This window comes from Macrotis lagotis, chromosome 2 (assembly GCF_037893015.1).
Source record: "Macrotis lagotis isolate mMagLag1 chromosome 2, bilby.v1.9.chrom.fasta, whole genome shotgun sequence".
Lineage (NCBI taxonomy): Eukaryota > Metazoa > Chordata > Mammalia > Peramelemorphia > Peramelidae > Macrotis > Macrotis lagotis.
In genome coordinates, this window is record NC_133659.1 from 170,097,691 (window position 1) to 170,121,754 (window position 24,064).

The window sequence follows — 24,064 nt, forward strand, 5'->3', positions numbered from 1 at the left end:
ATTCTTTCCTGTTGAAAACTTTCTTAAAAGTCATTTATATATATATATACATATATATATACATATATATATATATATATATATATATATATATATATAAATATCCCCTACTCATTATATCTGAATTGTTTTTTAATATCCAGAAAAATGTATTTTATTTCCAGTTCTGGAATCTTTCCCCTTCCCCTCCCCTTCTATTCTCTCCCTACTCTCCTCTTTTCCCATCTCTGTCCCCATCTTCATTTCCTAAAGTGTTAATTAAAAAGATATAACAACAGAATCTACCTCTTAGATTTGTTGTGAGGATTATATACATTATATTAGTAAAATGTTTAGCATAGTACCTGGCATATGAGTAGGCCTTATGTAAATGATTAGTCTCATTTTTTCCCCCCTCCTCTCCTCTCCAGATGAAATTTCTTCTTTCACCTCTTTGCAAACAGTATTTCTGATGCTTCTTGCCTTTTGCTGTGTGTGTGTGTGTGTGTGTGTGTGTGTGTGTGTGTGTGTGTGTGTGTGTGTGTGTGTGTGTGTGTGTGTGTGTGTGTGTGTGTGTTTGACCACTCATTTTAGGGTACTTGTGAACCTCCAGAATTTCAGATTTATAACAGTTTTGTATGAGGACTCAAAAGTCAGTAAGCCTATATAACACCCCACACACTTTAATAAATACAATGGGCAATTCATATCATCAAATCTTCTAACATTAAAGACAACTATTATTGAAAGTCTTGAGCCAAAAAAAATAGTATTCGGAGTCTTATAAGAACAAACTTTCTCATTAAGTTTTTGGGTCTTCCTGTGTCTTATTGAGCCAGAGATACTATGGGAACAGCCTTTTTTGTAATATTTTGTCACTTATAGTGACTTTTTCTCTTTTTTGTTACATTTTGTCATGCTTGTCTCAACTGGAGTTTGAAAGTACAGAGCTATTGGAAATTTGTCTTTTTACTGGTATTTGTGATGTCCTTGTTCAGATTGTCCATGTGTAGTCCATTCAACTGTAATGAAATATTGGCATCCTTCTCTTTGCCCTTTTGGAGTTAAAAAGCAGAAAAGAAAAAAAGGTAGATAGGAACAGTTTAACACAGGTGATGTCTTAATTTTGCACAGTAACTTCTTAGAAAACTTCTCATGATATTTTTTTATCTTGTGTATCCCAGGCATGTTGATGCTTTAATGGGAAAAAAAACACAACAAAAGATTCAAAAAAACTTGCTCCAGGGTCAGAGCATTCAGTCGATGTATATAGTGAGTAGTTTTCCTTTTTTGTCATTGAATGCTATTACCTCAAGAAGAGTCTTTCCTTGTTGCTGATTAAATAGGACTGAGTCTTGGGTCTTAATGATGAGGGTAATAATAAGACTGTCCTTATAGGATCCTATAAAAAGAGAACTCTGTTGCCAGGGTAAGGAAGAATAGTCTTTGGGAATGAAAACCAAGAAAATAAATATCATACTCTTATCTTGATATGCTTTTTCTGCAACCTGAATTTGAATTTCCTTTTCCTCTCCACACCCCTCAAAATTTGAATGATTTTTTCATTAAATTATTTAGAAATTTGTATTTAAATTTATTTTCAAAACATCTCTTATTTTAAATATATCTTCATCAAAATGTTTTGTTTTTACTTAACCTAAATTTTACAAAATATCCCTTTTCAATTCCTACCAGAAATCTATGCCTTATCAGAAAGAATAGAATATACCATTGTTTCCCCTGTTGAATGTTGACATTTTTCCTGCTACTGTCTTAGCTTCTTCACTGTGATATTGTGGCATGCCCAGGCCAATATACCAAAGAATTAGGATTTGAACCCAGATTTTTCTGGCTCTGAGGGCAACTTTTTATTCCCTCCCATGCCATTTTTCATAACAAAGAATAAAAGATAGAGGGGAAAAGAAGTTGAGTAAAAAAAATCCAATAAATCAACTAATTGTAACCCTGTCCTTCATTTCCATAGTCCCTCCCACTCTCATTTCTGCAAAGAAAGGATTGAGATGAACTTTCATAGTTCTTCTTTGACTAAGTTTTGTTATTATAATTTCAAAACATTCATTTTGAGTTTTGAACTTGTTCATTTTAACTTTTGTTATATTTTTACCATATTTATTTAAGTTACTGATTGTTTAAATCATTTTACTTCCTACATTACAGGGAAACAAGAGGTCTCCAAACATTAGCTTCTCCTTGAATCTCCAAGCTTTTTCTCTCTATACCACTCTCCCTTCTTCTGCCTAGATTCCCCATCCATACTCTGGTCTCCATTTTTTCCTTCTCCATTTTCTCTGTCCCACAATTTTCTCCTCCCTGACTTTCTATCCACAAGTTCATTCTATGTCAGCATTAATACATGCTCCAGTCTTGCTTAAAGCCCTTGAATGTTTGTTTTGCTGCCTCTTTTTTGTCTCTTGTTCTCTCCACATTACTGAAAGCATAATCTGGTTTTCTCTCCTGTCACTTTTCTGAGTTTATTCACTCTAGTTATCCATATAGAATAGTGAAGAAAGTACTTTGCAAACTTTAACAGACCATTTGAATGTGAGTTTTTTTAATTGTTACCTGTAACCTCCTTGCTAAACTAAATGGCTTTTGTTTTTAGTCTCCTGTCAAGAGACATCTATGTTAAAAGACTAATGATAATGAAAATTGATCTTTATATATTGTGCTGCTGTGTTTTATAAAGTACTTGACATGATATTTAATTTGATCCTATAATAGCTTATTTCAAGTCTTATACCCATTTTTTTTTTTTTTTTTGCAAGGCAATGGTGTTAAGTGACTTGCCCATCACACAACTAGGTAATTAAGTGTCTTAGGTGAATTCAGATCCTCCTGATTCCAGGGCTGGTGCTCTATCCACTGCCGCACTGAGTTGCCCCGTCTTATCCCCATTTACTGAGAAGGAAATATTGACTCCTTTGAGTTAATGAATTGATCATACCACCATCCAAATATTGGAGACAGGTTTGAAACACATTTTACTATCTTCATATTCTTTGTGAATCTTTTTTCTTTTTTTTTTTAGGTGACATTATACTTTTTTGATCCTCTTACTAATTCATTAACTGCTTTTTTTCCTTCTGATGCTGGTTCCTTTTCTTATCATTTCATTGTAGTCTTTCCTCCACGACTTTGTTTCAGCTCCCACCTTTTCTTTCTTTTAGTGAATTTATATACACTTTGACTTCAGTAGTGATCCCTTTCCTATATTTCTAACCTCAATTGCTTACCTGGCAGTCTTGGATTTATACCTAGATTCAAAATATTGCTATTTAGCATCTACCAACTTGTAATTAATTTGTCTAAAATGTGTCAGTCTTAAGCAACACTTATTCGTCTTTTGTTCTGGTGATATTACTGTTACTCTCTTGGTCTATGAATCTTGGAGTCCCCTTTAACTCTTCGTTGTCTTATTAATTTGTAATTGATTTGTTCCCAAGCCATACTGTTCCTTCTTTGAACTGATTCTTATATTTCTTGGTATAATTAGATATTCAATTTTTTGACAAATTAGGAAATTAGTAGGGTGTCTGGGGTTTTCTGAGCTAGTCACATATTCTGTGGAACAGTTCAGTCAAAGAGAACCACATAGATTATAACCAATGGTTATTTGTGGCAAATTTGCACTAGTGTTATTTATGTTTGCCCATTATGTGATATTAAATGACTCTTATATATCTACATAAAATAAAATTATCCTTGTTCCCCATATTCTTCTCTAAAAGGTGGTCCCCAAATATTCTATAAGATTCCCTTCATAGTTTTTTATTTTTGTTGTTATTCAGTCATTTTTGTTATATTCAACTATTTGTGACTCCATTTTGGGATTTCTTGGCAAAGATACTGGAATAGTTGGCCATTTCCTTTTCTGACTCATTTACAGATGAGGAAAGTGAGATAAATTGTGTTAAATGATTTGTCCATGGTCACACAACCAGTAAGTGATTTTGAACTCATGTATTTCCTCATTCTAGCCCTCATTTCTCTTTATTACACCACCTTGGTGCCCAGTTTGTGTATTTAGTATTGTCATTTTTTTCCTGTAATATATTTAGCTTCCTTTCATGGTCAGTGAACATTGTAAATTCTGCCCTTAATTATCCTCTTGATATGTGTAGACAACTTCCATTAAATTTAATAAGAATTCTGAAAGATAAATGAGTGGGAAATCAACTTTCATTTTCTGTGCCTAGATTCTTATTCTTCCCCTTGTTTTGCTAAGGTGGCATTTATTGAAGTTTCTGTTAATTTCCAGTGGCGATTGTAAAAAACAGTCATTTGCAGTTCTGGAGATGTGGACCATTTGGTTAAATCATTACCTAAATTCTGGAGGCTACCATTATACTTTGATTATAAAAAGAAAGAACAAAGTCCATAGCCCCTTTACATTTTCGTTATTGATATAGCTAACTTTCTTGCCTCTATCATTCTTTTTTTTTTTTTTTAGGAAGGATTTTATTTATTTTGAGTTTTACATTTTTTCCCTCATTCTTGCTTCCCTCCCCCCACCCCCCACAGAAGGCATTCTATTAAGTCCTTACATTGTTTCCATGGTATACATTGATCTAAGTTGAATGTGATTAGAGAGAAATCACATCCTTAAGGAAGAAAAATAAAGTATGTGATAGTAAAATTACATCATTCTTCAAGATAAATGCTGTACCATCTTGAGTATGGCAAGGTCTGTCTCCAGGTTTTCTAGGAAGAAGGTGTTGCTTAAGATCCTTTTTTGTTTCTGTCCTTCTGTCCTCACCTTGCATCCTCCTTACTCACAGATAGCTAAACCATTTAAAACTTCATTTTTTATTAGAAGTCATGATTTAGAATAATTAAAACCAAGGTTTGAATGATATTTCTTTATATGATAAAAGAATTATAGGATAATAAATGTCTGTCTATCCATCCATCCATCCATCTATTTATATTTATCTCTTAGTAATGTGGAATTTATGACTTTCTTTAGTTGTCATCTATAATGGTAGCATGAATTCCTTGAGTTAATTTAACTCAGTTCTACTCATATTATTCCCTTACTGAAGAATGCAAGGTTGACTACACAGATCTACAAGCTTCAGGCAGGGGCAGTTTGGTGGTGCTGTGGGTAGAGCACTGACCTTGGAATCAGGAGGATAGGAGTTAGAATCTAGCCTCTTACTTACACTTACTAGTTATGTGACCTTGGGCAAGTAATTTAACCCTGTTTGGCTCACATTCAGGACCATCTCCAGTATTCCTGATTCATATCTGGCCACTGAACCCAGATGCTTTGGAGGAGAAAGTCAGGCTAGTGATTTAGCATAGCAGCCCCTCAAATTCAATTCAATTCATGTGGTCATTGCATCACCTCATTAGAAGCTTCAGGTTAGAATTACTTCAACTCAGTTTTTAACCTGAAGCTAGCCTCTTCAGGTTAATCTATCAGGAATTAGTAAAATAAGCTTCATTTTCTTTATAATGAATTTGTCAAGTAAGATTTCTTAAAATTCCTTAAACATGGAAAGAATAGCCCTGGAGCAGTTTTTATTGGAGGGTTCCTTGACTGTATCTAAGTGCTAACTTCAAGTGAATGAATTTTGTTTGGTCTAACTTGTTAAAAAAAAATTGAGACTTAATAAGGTCTCCAGAATATGATTAAGTTAACTCTTAGGTTTACTAGCATGTGAATCTTGAAAGTAAAATTTTAAAACAAAAGTGAACCTTCTCTAACTTTTTTTTATATTTCTCATTTTTTGTTTTTCTCCTACTTTTCATCAATAACTTTTTATGTAAAATTCTTATTATTCAATCTTTTGTCTCTTGATCAGTTGAGAAAGAAAATAGATTGTTTCCATTCAGATTATCTTGTATCAAGGCAATGTTAAACAAAACCCAGATCACCAAACTAACTTTTGCAATCTTGAAATTCTTTTGGGGACATTAGTTTTCCTGAATGTATAATGTTATGTACAGGAATTAAAAAATGGAAAGAGGGGGGGGTCAATAAGCTACCAGTTATGTTGAAATAAATGACCCAAAGCAGAAGGAAAAGAATGCATTGAATATCTTTAGGTAAATGAGAAATTCATTAAAGTTTTTTTTCTTTTCTTGTCTTATCTTCAATCCATTTAAAGTGCCATTATGGCTTTTCAGTCTGCTTCCTGTGAGGGAAATTTTCGTGCTGTTATTCTTCCTTGGAAAAAGGTGGTTGCAATGGGGGTGTAGTGGTTTTGAAATCTAAGTACCCTCTTCAGGACAGCCTGTATGGATTTGACCTGGGGTTTGTGTAATGTCTATTCAGAATGCCCCAGTTGTTTAGGCAACTAATTCCCAATATGGCCTCCCTTTGACTGGGGACAAAGCCGACATTTCACAGCATTATGGAAACAGAGAAAAACAAGTTAATGATCTAAACCTTCTAATTCACCATGGCTTGTCTCTTTAAAACCCCTTGATTCTGGCTGGCTCCTGCATTATTTCCTTTCTTCTTTTTTTTTTTTTTATTTTGCTTTCTTTACATTTCGTTTCCTCCTGTCTGCATAATTTGTAACCCATTTCTTTTGTGACTGAAGAATGAGAGATAGTACCTACAGTGTGATTCAGAAAGCAGAAAGCATGCCAAAACTAGGAGAATGGTTAAAAGAGAGCATACTCCCAAGAATATTGTAAAACTTGTAACTATTTCCCTTTGGTATCCATTGCATAACGTAACTGTCCTTTAAGAGTTGGATGAACTTGGCTTCTAGTCTCAATAAGCTAGTATCACAATTTAGTTCAGAACCTGAAGGCATTTGGGCTGACACTCTAAACAATGAACTCTTTTAAACCAGTAGCAGAATTGAAGCATGCTTAGTGCCAGGCTCACCATTAAGAGGAAATGCTAAGGTCATCCTGCCTCTTTCCTGGATTTGTGACTTTCTGCCTCCAAGTCTTTCACTGGAGATATAATGAACCAGGAGCAAAAAAATTGTTATAAATTTTTTTTTAGTTTCTCCACACCCCTCTTAAGACATTTTGAGTTCAGTGTTTTTTCTCCACATCTTCATATCTGCCAGTAAATTGAAACATAATAATATGAGGAAATGAAGTTACACATAATACTATTATATTCCTTAACAGTGATTTTGATTTTAGTTCTTTAATATTGGCACAGATGAGGAAACTGAGGAGTTCAATGACTTGCCCATGGATCATCAAATTAGCAAATACCAGAACAGATATTTAAATTCTGACTGCTCTTTTTGTACCAAATTAAACTGCAGCTCTATAGTGATTTTGAGAATTTGTGATTTTTCCTTTGTGTTCTGCTTTATTTATATCTGAGTAATTTTGAGATTTTGTCCCATTATTATCTCTTTCACATAATTAACTAATAGTATGATTTATTCTATGTTCTGCTTGTATTTAGAAATCCTTATATAGTCTCCACGTAGGTATATGCTTTTTCTTTGTGCTCCTTCAATTATTGTTTTTATTTTATTGCTGTCTGTAAAGGATATGTTGAGGATTTTTTGATTTGTTTGAAATTTCCTTTTGTTCTAATATGGTCAATATAAAAAAGCTTATTAAAATTGGCAATAATAAATATATGAATTTTTAAGTGATTTCATTTAGAAGTTACCATAATTCTTTAATTTTAAAATACTTCAACAATTTTGTCAATTTTATGATTTTGTTTTATCTTTCTATTAGATTTGTGCATCTCTGAGAGAGATACATGAAAGTCTCTTGCTATGTATGTGTTGCTATTCATATCTATTAGCAATTCAGTTTTTCTTTATGTACTTAGATGCTATGGTATTTAGAAAATATGAATTAAATAGCCATATTTATTTATTGTCTATAGTTCCTTTTAGCATATTATAACGCCTTTTATGTTTCCTTTATATGATAGCATGAATCTAATTTGTTCTTTAGATTCACATGTACAGTAAATTTTGAACCTCTTTTTTCTATTCAAAGTTTATCTTTGTTTTTTTATATGTCTTATAAACAACAAATTGGGAGGTTTTATTTTATATTCAGTATGACACTTTTAAAAATTTAATATGCTTATGTATTTTGATTACATTAAATTAAAAAGCTTTTGCACAGACAAATCCACTGTAACCAAGATCAAAAGAAATGCAGTAAATTGGGAAACAATTTTTACCACTAGAATTTCTGACAAAGGAATCATTTCTAAAATATACAGAGAATTGAGTCAAATTTTTTTAAAAAACAAGCCATTCCCCAATTGACAAATGGTCAAAGGATATGCAAAGGCAGTTTACAGATGAGGACATCAGAGTGATCCATAGTCATAAGAAAAATTGCTCTACATCACTAATTATTGGAGAAATGCAAATTTAAGCATCTCTGAGGTAACTCATACCTCCCAGACTGGCCAGTCTGACCAGAAAGATCAATGATCAACGTTGGAAGGAATGTAGGAAATCTGGGAAACTGATACATTGTTGGTGGAGCTTTGAACTTATCCAACCTTTATGCAGAGCAACTGGGAATTACACTCAAAGGGCAACAAAAATGTGCATACCCTTTGATCCAGCAATACCACTACTGGGTCTATACTCTGAAGAGATCATGAAAAAGGATAAAAACACCACTTGCACAAAAATATTCATAGCAGCTCTGTTTGTGGTGGCAAAGAATTGGAAATTGAGGGAATGTCCATCCATTGGGGACTGGCTTAATAAACTTTGGTATATGTATGTAATAGAACTATTGTTCTATTAGAAACCAGGAGGGATGGGAATTCAGGGAAGCCTGGAAGGAGTTGCATGAACTGATGCTGAATAAGATGAGTAGAACAAGAAGAACATTGCACACCACACCCTAACAGCAGTATAGGGTTGATGATCAACCTTAATGGACTGGCTCATTACATCATTGCAACAATCAGGCACAATTTTGGGCATCTTTGATGGAGAATACCATCTGTATCCAGGGAAGGAATTGTGTTGTTTGAACAAAGACTAAAGACTGTTACCCTTAATTAAAAAAAGTTATCTTATAATTTTGCTATGTCTTATACTTTCTTATTCTTCTTTAAGGATATGATTTCTCTGTCCTCATATTCTTAGATCAATATATACTATGGAAACAATGGAAAGACTAATAGACTGCCCTTTGTGGAGGGGGGTGAGGGGGAGGGAGGCAAAATTAGGGGGAAAATTATAAATTTCAAATTAAATAGCTTAAAAATTTAGTATGTTTAGTCTATTTATATTTAAAGTTATGAGAATTTGTATATTCATTTCACAAAAAATTGCCTAAATTTCAACCACATTACTCAATTTTAAAAAAATACATTCTTACCTTGGCTTCAGAATTTCTGGATAGTTTGTATCTCTAATCATATCCTGAAATTACTCTGAATGCCCTTCAGAATGTTTAGCCTCCGAATTATACACAGTGCTGGTAATCCTGTCATGCCTTGGAGTTGTAAATAACAAAACAGAAGATCTCATAGTCTGTTAGTCCTGGATCTGTTAATTGTAATTTTGTGTAACTGTGTAACTTTTTAAAAAGTCACTTTATGGGGGTGGTGGCCAAGATGACAGCATAAAGGCAAGAATTCCCAGAAACTCTATCTCCCAAAACTCCAAAATCTGTCGAATTAGGACTCTAACCAAAATTTAGAGGGGGAGAACTCACAGAAAGACTGAATGATACAGTTTCTCAGTCCTAGACAATTTAGAAGTTACGCAGGAAAGCTCTGTTTCACTGGTACCGGGGACTTCAGCATATCTGGGCCAGGTGCCTGCGTCCATGGCAGAGTGGTCTGTTTCCAGACCTCTTGGTCCGGGGATCACCAGGGACGGCTGGAAGGGGTGGTGAGAGAACTTTGCTGCATTAGAGTAGAGGGCCAGCTTCAGAGCATCCCTGCAATGAGAATCTGTAGCATGAATCAGTGGAGTCTCCCAGAACTTCCTGAAGACACCCTACAGATGGTAAGGTGTCAGGGGAGATTGCAGAGGTCTCTCTGCTCTCCCTGGAGCGGGACTCAGCTGTTTGCCCACAGTCAGGTTTAGGTTGCAGTTTGGGCTCGCATATTACCATAATCGAGCAGTGACTCTCCTCATGTCTCCAGGGCAGAGGGGAGGGCCTGTGGTCATCCACATACCAAAGCATAGGCAAGAGAGCAGGCAGAGTCTCTAATAAAACGTTGGAGGTCTTAAGGTCCCTGTAGGGTGTCCCCAAAAGCACCCTAAGCCTTGGAAATGTGATAAATCAATCAGAGGCTGAGAAAATGAACTAACAACAGAAAAAGAAGAATCTGACCATAGAAAATTATTTTGGTCTCATGGAGGACCAAAATACATCCTCAGATGATGACAAAGTTGAAGCTTCTGTACCCAAAACCTCCAAGTGAAATAGAAAATGGGCTCAGGCTACAGATGAGGTCAAAAAAGACTTTGAAAAGCAACTAAGGGGGAGGCTAGGTGGCGTAGTGGATAAAGCACCGGCCTTGTCGTCAGGAGTACCTGGGTTCAAATCCTGTCTCAGTAATAATTACCTAGCTGTGTAGCCTTGGGCAAGCCACTTAACCCTACTTGCCTTGCAAAAACCTTTAATAAAAAAGCAATTAAGGAAGAAAAATAAAAATAAGAAAAATTGAAAAAAAAAGAAGAAAAGCAATTGAGAGAGGTGGGAGGTAGAGGAAAAATTGGGAGGAGAAATGAGAGCCATGCAGATAAATCATGAAAACCAAGTCAGCAACCTGGTGAAAGAAATGCAAAAAATCAAAACAAAACACTAAAGAAAAACCAGTTTAGGCCAAATCGAAAAAGCAACACAAAAGGCAAACGAGGACAGTACCTTAAAAAACAGAATTGGTCAGCTGGAAAAGGAGATAAAAAAGCTCTCTGAAAGAAATTACTCCTTCAAATTCAGAATGGAACTAAAGGAAGCTAATGACATTGTGAGAACTCAGGAAGAAATAGAACTATACCAAAAAGACCAAAATTTAGAAGAAAATGTGAAATATATTATTAGGAAAAACAACTGACCTCAAAAAAAGATCCAGAAGAGATAATTTAAAAATTATTGGGCTACCATAAAATCATGATCAGGAAAAGAGCCTAGATTTCATTTTTCAAGCAATAATACAGCAAAATTGTCCTAAGATCCTAGAAACAGTGGGCAAAATAGAAATTGAGGGAATTTACCAATCATCTGAAAGAGATCCCAAAAGAAAAAATCCCAGGAATATTTTACCCAAATTCCCAAACTCCCAAGTCAAAGAGAAAATACTAAAAACTGTCAGAAACAAACAATTCAACTATTGTGGCTCTATAGTCAGGATTATATAGGATCTGGCAGCATCTACATTAAGGGTTCGTAGGTCTTGAAATATGATATTCTGGAGGGCAAAAGATCTTGGTTTACAACCAAGAATCAGCTACCCAGCAAAACTGAACATCCTCTTTCATTGGAAAACTTAGACCTTCAATGAAACAGGGAACTTTCAGACTTTCCTATTCAAACAACCAGAGATGAACAGAAAGTTTGATCTCTAAGTACAGGACTCAGGTGAACCATGAGAGGGGGTGAATGAGAAGGACTAATTATGAGGAACTTAATGAAGTTGAACTATTTGTATTCCTTCATGGGAAGAAGATACTGATAACTCCTCTGAATTTTCTCATTTATAAGAGCAGTTAGAAGGAGCATATATAGGCACAAGGAGGAGCTGAATACAATGGTTCATATATATACTAAAAAAGATGGAGTCAATGGGTGATAAAAGAAAGTACTGGGAGGAAGAGAAAGGAGAGGAATAATGGGCTAAGATATTTCACATAAATGAAAAAGCTTTTGCACTGGAATGGGGAAGGCAAGGGGGAATGAGTGAACCTTCATTCTCATCAGAAATGGCTCAGAGAGAAATAACATACACACTTAATAGGGTATAGAAATCTATCTTACCTTAGAGAAAAATGAGAGGAAAGGGATGGGATGAGGAGAAATGCGGAGAGGGGAGGGGGGACATAGGTGATAGAAGAGAGGGAAGATCATGGGAGAGAATACTCAGATACAACACACTTTTGAACAGGGTGAAAGGAGAGAGAGAGTAGAATAAATGAGAGTGGGGAGGAATAGAATGGAGGAAAATACAGCTAGTAATAGCAACTGCGGGAAAAACATTACAGCATCTTCTCTGGTGGACTTAAGATAAAGAAGGTAACTTATCCCAGAGACAGTGCCATTGGAATCTGAACACAGACTGAAGTATACTTTTTTTTTGGTCTCTCACTATTTTTGAGTTTCTTATTTTTCTGGGGTGTGTGTGGGGGTTATGTTTACTCTCACAAAATTATAAATAAAAAAAGTTTTAAAAAATCACTTTATTTCTCTAGACACTTATTTTTCAATTTCTGTAATGACAATAAAAATATAGAGTCCTTTCTAACTCTTATTCTTTGAGTCTAATAGAGATCCCTTGGGACTTGAATTTGAACAAAAATGCTTCAGATCAGCAGATTTAGAGCCAGTATGTTCAGAGGTTGTAAAGCATCCTTTGCTAATGCTGTCATTTCTTTGTCCTATTGAAGGCAAACTAAACAGTCAAGATTCTTACAACAATTTCACCAACAACAACCCTGGCAATCCTCGGCTTTCCCCACTCCCTAGTTTGATGGTAGTGGTGCCTCTTGCGCAAATCAAGCAGCCAATGACATTGGGGACTATCACCAAACGCACAGGGTAAGCATACTACTCCCTTACTTGATACTTTTTATCATGCTATTTTTTCAGTAGCTAAAATATAAGAACAAGACAAACTTTTCAGTAATATAGTTTTGATTTGTCTTTTTTCCAACAGCATGAGAATTAATGGCAGTCAATTAGGTACAGATTTCAAATAAGTTTCTTTACTTCCCTCCTTCCCTCCCTTCTTTCCTTTCTTCCTTACTCTTTTTCTTCTTTCTTTCTTCCTATCCTCTCCTACCTCTTCCCACCCCTTCCATCCCCTACCTTACAAAAAGAATGATGAAAGCTCACATTGACTATTAGCATCCAGATCTTTTAGCCTAGGCTTTAAGGTTTTTGTCTTTACCTCAATACATCATTTGCATATTCTTGCCTTTTTAGTAGAACACTCTTTTTGCATACTATTTGACCAATTTTGACTGATTCCAATACTAGTAACAGAAGTCTTTGACTTAGCATCACTTTCAACATTTTCATATGGGCTGGGTCAGTGTAATATTGTAGGCAAAAAAAAATATGGATATTGACATCTTACTTTTGGCATATTGCTTCACTTATCAGATAGTTTTCCTCCTCTATAATTATAAATACAGACTTGTGCCTAGTTCAGAATTTCTTAATGTGGAATCTGAATTAACTTTTTAAAATATATGTTGATAACTGTATTTCTATATAATTATCTTCCTTTATAATCCTAGGTATTTATAAAAAATAATTCTTAGTGAAATAAAAATTATATCTTTATTTCAATATAATTAATTTTCTTTCTCATTTTTAATTTTATTTTACAGATATAGAGACATTATTCTGGGCAAGGGTTCTGTAGGCTTTTCCAGATTGGCAGAGAGGTTTAGGTCATGAAAAAAGTTAATCATCCCCAGCACAGATAATCTGTAATGTCTCTTCTTACTCTAATCGTCTAAGTAAGTTCTATTAAAATAATTTCTAGTCAAGTTTAGCTATGACCTTCCGTGTTACTTTAGATAATTTATTGGAATTCTCTCTTTTTTGTTGTTGTTTGTTTTTTAGTTCCTATAATAATAATAATAATAATAATAATAATAATAATAATAATAATAATAATATATGATATAGTAGAGAAAGCAATATGCTACATAGGACTATGAATCTCAATTCTCTTAATCCTGCTCTATAAATAATTGTTTATATAAGCCATATGGCATCATAATTTCTCTAGTGCACAGTTTCTTTATCTGTAACACGAGAGAGCTTAAGTAATCTCCAGTGTCCCTTCTAATTCAAACATTTTCTGATTTATAATAATAGTGAGACATGACTGTCCCTGAGAGGCAGTATAATATAATGGATAGTGAACTGACTTCAGAGTCAGGAAGACCTGGATTCCAGTCTTCCCTCTGACTCTTATTGACTGTCTCTTAACTCATTCAAGTCATTTAATCATTCAGAGACTGCCTTCTGCTGCCTTAAGGCCTTTCTACCTTGACCAAAGTAATTTCTTCATTGCTTATGAATCAAAAAGCATCTATGTTCCATGCATGATGCTAACCCTGGAAATTCAAATATAAAAAACAAAAAACAAACCTGAAAGCTCATTTAAGTCTCTGTCTTCAAAGTACAAAAATTATTTTTTTTTGTTTTTTTGCAAGGCAGTGGGGTTAAATGATATGCCCAAGGTCACACAGCTAGGCAATTATTGTTATCTTTATTTTAATAATATAATAGTTTTCCTTAGTATCTGACTTCTTTTCCTCCTAGAAAGTCATCTCTTGTAACAAATAGCAGTTTTTAAAAGACAAAAAAAAATACAAATTAAAGATAAAAATCAACACAAGGGAACAGTGTATTTAAAAATCTTAAAACGTGTGCAATGTACAACCTTTATGAAAACCTTCCACAGCAGCAATGGAATGGATTAGGAAATCCTCTTATGTCCCTTCTTTTAAATCAGTCTGCTTTTAAAGAAATTTTCCTGCATTTACTTTTAATTTGTTTGTGGATGTGCACATATACACTTGTGTTTGTTCTTTCCATTTGCATTGTTATAGTCATATATATATATATATATATATATATATATATATATATATATATACACACATGTGTGTGTATATATACATATATGTATATGTGTGTATATATAGAGAGAGAGTTTTCTTGACTGTGCTTGCTACACTCTGCATCAGTTTGTGTAGATCTTTCTATGCTTCTCTATATTAATCACACATATTATTTCCTATAGCATAGTAACATCCTGTTGCATTAATGTACTGCTGTTTGTTTAGTTTGCAATTCTTAGTGTTCATGAAAAATGCTGCTATTTTGATCTACATGGGAACTCTCTTTCCTTGGGGCATAAACTCTATACCCTTGGGGTATAAAGTCTATATCCTTGGGGTATAAACATAGGAATAGACTTTGTGGTTCAAAGGTTATAGACATTTGAGCCTTTTTTTTTCACATTATTCCAAATTGCTTTCAAAGTAGTTGTTGCAATTTATAGAGCAATTTACAACATGTCAAGGTCACCTACTAGGATGACACACACATAAAAAATATGGGAATGTTGTCAAAGAAGACTATTGAAGAGGGGCGGCTAGGTGGCACAGTGGATAGAGCACCGGCCCTGGAGTCAGGAATACCTGAGCCCTCAAACACTTAATAATTACCTAGCTGTGTGGCCTTGGGCAAGCCAGTTAACCCCATTGCCTTGCAAAAATCTAAAAAAAAAAGTTATACTACTGTTGAAGAGATAGATGTGAGAGTGGTGTGTGCAGTAGAGGCATAAGGAGATGGATTTAGAAGAGTTTTATTTGATTACTTTTTTTTCAGACTTAAGAGGTTGAGAATTAGGGCATGGGGCCATGCCAATTCAATCTCTAAAAATTGTCGGGTTAGACCTGAGAAATGGCCAAGAGATGGTGGAGTGCTTTACACTCCAATCTCAGGGTCCAAATTCATTGACTTTCAGATCAAGGCAAAGGCTGAAGAGCATGATAGTGACTAGGTTGTCAGCACTGTCACAAATCTGATCTAGGGCTTTGTCATTTACATTTTCACATAAGTCAGCAATTCAATCAGTGTATCTCAGATTTGTAAGACACTAGAGGTACAAAGATAAAATTTTCCATGCCTTCAAGAAACCAGTATTTCTGGAGCAATTAAAGCATTTATACAGGAAAGGTAAATACAAGATTGATTGAAGTGGAGAACATGTTCCATGAAATAAGACTTAAATTAAGACGAGCATTGTTTTGTGACTATTTCAGAGAGTTGACATGTTCAGGGATTGGGTGACTTGGGAAAGAGAAGAAAGCAAGAAATAAATTGTTGAGTTTCAAGCTACAACTATTTCTTTTTGTAGTTTATAAAGAGTGGTAAAATAAGGCTACATTTTATATTATATGTTATTTTATAATTTATATAGTTTAATTTGTTCTCAGTACTCTTGTGAAAGTGGGAGTATAGGCATTGCTCAGCATTGTCAGAATGTGTCATGATATAGCAGAGATTTGAACTCAGTCAAAAGCCTTGAGTTCAGGTTCTATATTTTTACTTGCTGAGTCATGTCATGGTGATGAATTTTGTATTTTAGATGCTTGTTTTGTAATTTGTGATGTTCCATCTCCTTTTGCTGTTATGTTAGCCAGAAAGGGGAGATGTCTATTAATTATCCTTTTTTTCAGTATGCCATAATAGTTTTATGATATGCTGGTATAGTGTTTTTCATATGGCCCTCCTGTATTCTAAAGCATAGATTCTAGTCATTGATAGTTCTGCTTTGAGTTCCATATCTCAGTCAGAAAATGACAGAAATCGGGGGCGGCTAGGTGGCGCAGTGGATAGAGCACTGGCCCTGGAATCAGGAGTACCTGAGTTCAAATCCGATCTCAGACACTTAATAATTACCTAGCTATGTGGCCTTGGGCAAGCTACTTAACCCCATTGCCTTGCAAAAAATATCTAAAAAAAAAAAAAAAAGAAAATGACAGAAATCTCAACTTAGTCCACTTCTGCATCAAGTAGAGTCTGAGTAAAAGAGGGAGCTTACCTGCCATTTCCAGTTATATAATAATCACAAGTACAGATAATATGAAATTTGTCCCATGTTTCAAATGAAAAATATAGTCAACAGAGAGCCGGTTAGTTTTATTGCCAATAAATCATTTGAACTTCACATTTCTTTTTTAAAAATGCATTTATTGACATTTCTGATTATATGTAAAGATAATTTTCAACATTCATTTATTTTTTAAACATTTATTTTTGTAAAGTTTTCTCCCTCCTACTCTTTCCTCTCTCCACCCTAAAATAGCAAGTAATCTGTTATGTTATACATGTAGATTATTACCTATATTTTTCCAACCTATCCATCTCTAATCTTGTTTTCAGACAACCATCTCTTTAAAAAAAAGTTCTTCTAAAGTGATTATTCGATTATTCAACAGCCCTTTTAAAAGTGCTTACTATTGGACAAAAGTACTATGACCCTAAGTTATAGGGATAGTTGAGAGGAATAGAAAAAGTTCTTTCCCTCAAGGAGCTTACATTCTAATGAAAGAGATTAAATGAAAATAGCTATATACATATACAGTGTAAATGGGGGGATGGCAGTGTTAGGGTTAATTAATCAACATATTTGAAAAAAATACTGTTTCTCTCCCAGAGCCTTCCATCTTTGCAATCTTATATGTTTTCTCATGTCTGCTTTAATTTGTTTTTTTTTTTCCTTTAGAAGAGGAGGTATTTACCTTTTTGCGTGTATCATAGACCCTTTTATCATTCTGGTACCATTTGTTGTTGTCTGATTTTCAGAATAATTTTGAATTATTTTATGTACTCTTAAATACATGAAAGAAAATAATAGAATTATAACAAAAAATTTAATGTTGAAATAAAGATATTATTTTTTCACATCGAAGTTCATAAGTACCTTGAAATATGTCCTTGGACTAGACTCCAATGTAAAAGAGCCCTGTTTAGATGATTATTTTTTGATCAACTCAGAAAAAAAAATCATTCATTTCTCTGATAATTACATGTGATGATTTTTTTTTGAAAGACAAAGTTTTTAAAAGACCTAAATGAATTTTCTATCCATAGCTAAGGATTACAACCCTGTGAATTAACCTGCCTTTTATTAGTTGTCCCTCATTCATTTTTTCTTTCAATTTCTCTCACTCTCAATTTTTCTTTCTCTTTATCTTGACCTTGGTCTTTGCCTGCCTTTGTGTCTTTGTCTCTTTATATTTTCCCCTTACCACTCTCTCTACCTCATACTTCCCCCTTCTCTCCCTCCTCCTCCCCTTCAGAATAAGAACTTTTTGATAATGATAAAACTTTAGTGCCTATTTCAGGATCATGAAACTTAATTTTTATAAGGTACTATCAATGTTTTCCATTAGGAACAAAATTACAATATTTTGGAACTAGAAAGGACCTGGTTGATTACATCCCTTCTTTTATTGTCATTTTACTGAAGCAGTTCTTTTCAGTTTTCTGTTCATAATTTGTGGTATTCTATATGATCAGTTGGCACCAGAGAGAATATTTTGTACTTTCAAGATTCTTTTTTATTTTTTAGAACTTCTTGTACAATATAGTACACCTCATTTCATACTCCAGGGTCTTGGCAGTAATTGGTTCCTCATATCCCCCTTTAACTCCTTTTTTAGAGAAATTCTGGGTCCTACCAAAGTTTTCAGCTTTGGATATGAGATCTGAATCTCTCAGTCTTTTTCTTTTGACAAACATTTTTCCCCCAAAAGAATGTATAAATTTGAATCAAATCCACAGTCAATTTAAGTTCCAAAGTTTTTTTTATAGCATTATGATCCTGAAAAGTCTCAAATTGATTATTCTAGATATTGAAAACTAATCACTTAGGGTCAAACCACTGTTTTGAGATGTGAGAGGATTTGATTCTATCCTTTCTACATCATGGTTAGGTCTTTTCATATTGATAGCCATCAAGTATTATAAATCAAAGTGCCTCCAGGGTCAAATTGGTTTGTTAATTAAGATTTGTAAAACAGATATATAATCAAGTATGCTTATAAAAATTGAAGGATTATCAGAATTTCAGATTACAATTTTATTTTGCTAATTCTTTCTTAACATTTTGATTTGATCTTTGTCTCTTTATTTTACTTTTAAAATGACCAACATGGTCAAGTATACAAGACCACTGTTAATTCGACTTCATAATTTTCATTTTACTGACTTATTTTTTATGGAATATGATTTGTATACCAAAGACATTTAATATAACTGTATGATGGGCTCAAATTCTATTCTGGGAATAAATATAGAAGGTTTTCTTCATTGTCACTCTTTCATCTAAGAATTCTCACTTATGAGAATTTAAATCTTCATCCATGCAAGTTACCTTTGTAGTTGATTCTTGTGTCTTAAGGAAAAAGTACTTAACCCAGCATTTCTAGCAAGAGAATTCACAGATATTCCACCTGTAAATTCATTAAATTCATGAATAGGGCTTCTAGTCAGCTGACAGTTCCACCTTGGGGAAATATGGACCATTTGAATGTTGACAGCTTTGCTTTACATAAAAAGCTATATTAACAAATTGTGATTTCCAAGAATTTCCTGGAATCTGAGAAGCTGGGCATGTCTAAAATGGTCAAATTGAGACCGAAGCCTTAGTGTAAACCTCCAAGGGGCAAAGCATCCACTTAGCATATTTAACATCTGCCCTTTCATTTCTGGAAATTCATTTCCCTAAAAAAAAGTTTCACTATAACATTTAGATGGGACAAGGACCATCTGTCTCACTCTACATTGAACAGGAGGCCAGTAATTCTAAAGATAGCAAAAGACAGATGTATTTACACCTTTGTGATCAGTACCTCCAAGCAGTGCTCTAAGGAAACAGAACTGGCTTTGGTAGCAACTGCATCACTGTGTATACAGTGAAGGCAGGAGGAGGTGCTCAAAGTCATCTGTCTTTAATAGCCACAGTACATTGTTCTACAAGCTGCTGCCACTCTTCCCCCCCCCCCCCCCCCCCCGCCCCGGCCAAGAGATTGTGCTTTCTCAAGAATAGGATAAATCTACAGTTGAGAATTGTTAAGTAGAAATTCATAGATGCTTCCCTGAAACATGTATTAAACAAGAGATAAGGAAGCAATGATTATTTTGGTTCGTTTTTTAGAAAAAAGAATTTTTGTGAAATCACATTCATTAAGATCCCCAGTTTTATCTCAGAAGATCTAAGAAACCTGGAATCTTATTTTTTTCCACAGTATTCTGAGAACTCTAGACTTTAGAAGGAGATCAGTAACAGTCTCATAAGAATTGAAATGTACAAAAGTTAGACTTTTGATGATATTTACCTCAACAAGATATAATATTTGATATGAAAAATTTGCAAAAATTGAGTTAGGAAACTTTTGTATCTTGACACATAAACTATTATAGTAGATAGAGAGATGACTTCAGTCAGGAAGACCTGAATTTGAATCCTACTGCTGCTATTTACTTATTGGACAATTTCACTTCTCAGTATTTTAGACAATTCTAAAATATTCCTTTGCAGTAATTGCATTTGAAGAAGGAATTCCTTCATTTAGGATTTTACTGTATCAGTGAAATCATAGTTCAAGACCTAATTCTTATCATTGTCCTTACTGGTTTTGCATTGTTAGAACCAAACATGAAAATTTTTCTTTTTCTTTTCCCTCATGAGTTATCAAAACTTGAATAAAACAAATAGCACTTAGTTTGCTTTATAGAGAAAGTGAAGTCTGTTTTGAGTTGGAGGATGTAAGGGGAAACCCATTAAGAACCTTAGTCTTTTCTTTTCCACCTCTCCTTGTTTTGTTTTTGTTTTTGAAAGGCAGTGGGATTAAGTGACTTGCCCAAAGTCACACAGCTAGGTAATTATTAAGTGTCTGAGACCAGATTTGAACTTAGTCCTCCTGACTCCATGACCTGTGCTCTATCCATTGTGCCACTTAGCTGCCCCTCCATAGATCTTTAGTTGCATTCTCTCTGTGCTACATTCTTAGGCTATTTAAATCACACTTTTCACTTATCCCTCAATGCAGATGATGCAGATAATGAAACCTAGACAAATGATGAGAAAAATTTCCTAAAAAAGCAGATAAAATTGATGTCATTTGTTGGTGGGAGTTAAATCTTTGTAGAAGACACATTTACAATTCCAGGCCCTTAAGTACACCCTTATTTACCTGGAAGTTTTATCTTGTTTGTTCTAAGGTCAAAATCATGGAATTAGTGTAATGATAGTTTAGTGGTTAGATTTCTGCAATAATCTATCTTATATAGCAGTAGAAGAAAATTGCAGCCCCCCCCATTGTCCCCTAAACCTTTGCCATCAGCCTACTAGAGTTTTTAATAGCTGAGCTTTGACTATTTTGAGTCAATATGTCAAATAATAGCCAATATATCCATTTTATTGGAATGCCTGCATACCGGCATGTTTGTATGTTTAGCACTCAGTTGTGTTTGACTTTCCAATATTCTTTTTTTTTTTTGACTTTTCAGTATCTTTGTACTAAACTAATCTAAGGTACAAAAAGCCTCATCACAACATATTGCAACCTGCTGCCATCTTAGGGATCTATAATAATGTCCACTGTATACTATACTACATGTCAACAGATCTTATTTTCTGTTACAAAAGTCAGGTATAATCCTGTTATGGTACACTAGTCTGCTTTAAGTGGATATCTGATTTATGACTCAATACCAATTATAAAACAGTGCTGTATGAGATTTTCAAACTTTTGATAAGGGCAGCTAGATGGTGCAGTGGATAGAGCATAAGCCCTGGGACTCAGGGGGACCCGAGTTCAAATCTTGCCTCAGACACTTAATGATTACCTAGCTGGGTGACCTTGGGCAAGTCATTTAACCCTATTGCCTTGTAAAAATTAAAAAAAAACTATATGAAATTTTCTGTCTGCTGTCAAAAGCGTCTATGTTTTTCTTCCTGACTAGATATGTAGTGATAGTCTTCAACCAGACATTGCTGAGTTCTTATACCAGGAGTCAATGAAGCTTAATTTTATCCGAATTGTAATACCTGTTCAAGCCCAGCAGGCTTGCTTTTAATTTTGTAGAAGACATTTTATCTTATTAGCCCTATCCCTATGTTTGTTTCTTTGGTTTTTTGTTTTGTTGGGTTTTTCTTTGCAGTGGGGTTATGTGATTTGCCCAAGATCACACAGTGTAAGTATCAAGTGTCTGAATTCGAATTTGAGTTCAGATCCTCCTGACTCCAGGAACAGTGTTCTGTCCATTGCATCATCTTACTGTCCCATTAATACCAGCAGGTGTTTTTTGAAGGAGCTTCTAGCACTCCTGATTCCTCTGGGGTGTATGGACCAAGGGTCATATTAACTGGACAGATGGAAAGATATGTATGCTTACAATAAATGGAAGGAGTTTTGAAATAGTCATGGTAAGAGTTAAGGTTCTGCAGTCTGTCTGTCTTCATTATATATGATCTGTAAGTTTCAATTCCTCTGTTGTTTTTAAATTAGAACAGGATAGATATGCTCAGGTTGGGAGGAAATCACTGACAAATCATTGATAGGAAAGGAATTTAAAGATAAATGTTTTCTTCTTTGAATGCAGAATTTTTTGACTTTATCAACAATGAGCTTTTACATTTGTCACTATCATCCTCATAAAACTGCTTCTTGGTTACCTTCTCATCACCATTGGTTTCAGTGTTCTCTTTCCAGTACAATGAGTCACAGAACTTTTAGTAGCAATAGAACCAATATGCCTTTCCTTCCTGAAAAGTTTTACAAGTGAGACATTTTTTTATTTGAAATTCAATCCAAAAAAAAAAAGGAATTCAATCCATCCCTATTTACTCGTTTTCTTTTTTTCTCCTTTCTTTTGTTCCTTGATTCCTTCCTTCCTTCCTTCCTTCCTTCCTTCCTTCCTTCCTTCCTTCCTTCCTTCCTTCCTTCCTTCCTTCCTTCCTTCCTTCCTTCCTTCCTTCCTTCCCAAAAAGAGAAGAGAATGTAGATAAAAATATCTAGTGGTGGTTTATGCCTAGATTTTTCCTTTAAAATTTTTCCCTATTATGAAGTTTGGTTATAAAGAAAATCCTCCACATGTTGAATGTATTCTGAGATCAGAAAACTTAGTCTCTTGTAACCACCATTTGTCCTACAGTCCAAAAGAGTGAGTGCTAACAATGCCACAAGTCTCCTAAAAAGAGGACAACAAAATCAAATTAGCAGTAAATCAGAATTAAAGCATGGGAAAGACATGAAGAGTTGTTTGCTTGTATATGTGTGGAAAATGAGTCTGTTTCAGTTGCTATTCATCAGAGATTGGCACGCAGAATCCATCACAGGCATTATGGTTCTGGAATTCATCCGTAAAGAAACATGAGCAAGTACAATTCTTTATTATTTTGAACAGAGTAGCCTAGAGCTTTACTCTAGAGGCTCAATTCCCCACAATATTTATACTTGGTCCTTTGCTGTTCTATCAAGTGGAAAGCCCTGATTTCTTTTTTTTTTTAATTAGCATTTCATTTGTTTTCCAATTATATACAATAGTAGTTTCTGCTATCATTTTCTTTTTAGGTTTTGAATTTTACAATTCTTCCTGCACCCTCCGTTTCCAATGCCCATCCTTCCCAACAGAAGGCAGTCTGATAATCTTCACATTGTTTCCATGCTATAGATTGATCAAAATTGAATGTGTTGGGAAAGAAATCATATCCTTGAAGAGAAAATAAAATATTACAGACAGCAAACCTATGTAGTAAATAAGATACTTTTTTAAAAACAAAATTAAAGGTATAGACTTTGGTCTTTGTTTAAACTCCACAGTTCTTTCTCTGGGTACAGAGGATATTCTCCATTGCAGGTGCTCTATAATTGTCGTGATTATTGCATTGATGGAATGACCAAGTCCATTAAGGTTGATCATCATCCCTGTGTTGCTGTTAGGGTGCACAATGTTCTTCTAGTTCTGAAAGGCCTGATATCTAAGACATTATCAGCTGAATTAATAATGGGAATATTTTAAACATTCTGTATTTCTCACCAAATTTTGAGTCTTCATCTGCCCACTAATATTTTTCTTTTAGCAAAAATGACTGTTAGTATTCCTTACAGTTGGCATTGAAAATATTGTCATAAACAATTGATCTTTTTTCTAATGTTTGGCAAGTTTTGCCTATATTATTTGTCTTATTTCAGAGTATGGCCCATTTGGTGCTATGGCCATTTCAGTATGCATGTTTAGAAATGCAGCCCATACTTAAAAGACTTCAGAATTTGGTGCAGAAGACTATTCCTTCCTATTAGCTAGGATAGCTGAAATCAGCCAGACTTCAAGCCATTTTTCCATGTCATATAAATGGCTCTAAAACATAGGA

The 24,064-nt window shown here is 34.4% G+C and overlaps 1 protein-coding gene and 1 long non-coding RNA gene across 12 annotated transcripts in view; one reads left to right on the forward strand and one right to left on the reverse strand.

Annotated features, from left to right (window-relative positions):
• LOC141513585 (uncharacterized) overlaps positions 1-9,487 on the reverse strand; it is a 34,348-nt gene extending 24,861 nt beyond the window's left edge. For both annotated transcript variants that reach the window (XR_012475831.1, XR_012475832.1), the window contains exon 1: positions 9,298-9,487. This is a non-coding gene — a long non-coding RNA (uncharacterized LOC141513585). The remainder of the gene's footprint in view (positions 1-9,297) is intronic.
• Positions 1-24,064, forward strand: part of BCAS3 (BCAS3 microtubule associated cell migration factor) — an 851,656-nt gene that overhangs the window by 369,119 nt on the left and 458,473 nt on the right. For all 10 annotated transcript variants that reach the window (XM_074223544.1, XM_074223545.1, XM_074223546.1 and 7 more), the window contains exon 16: positions 12,537-12,687. In XM_074223544.1, the coding sequence (XP_074079645.1) occupies positions 12,537-12,687 (151 nt within the window). The remainder of the gene's footprint in view (positions 1-12,536; positions 12,688-24,064) is intronic.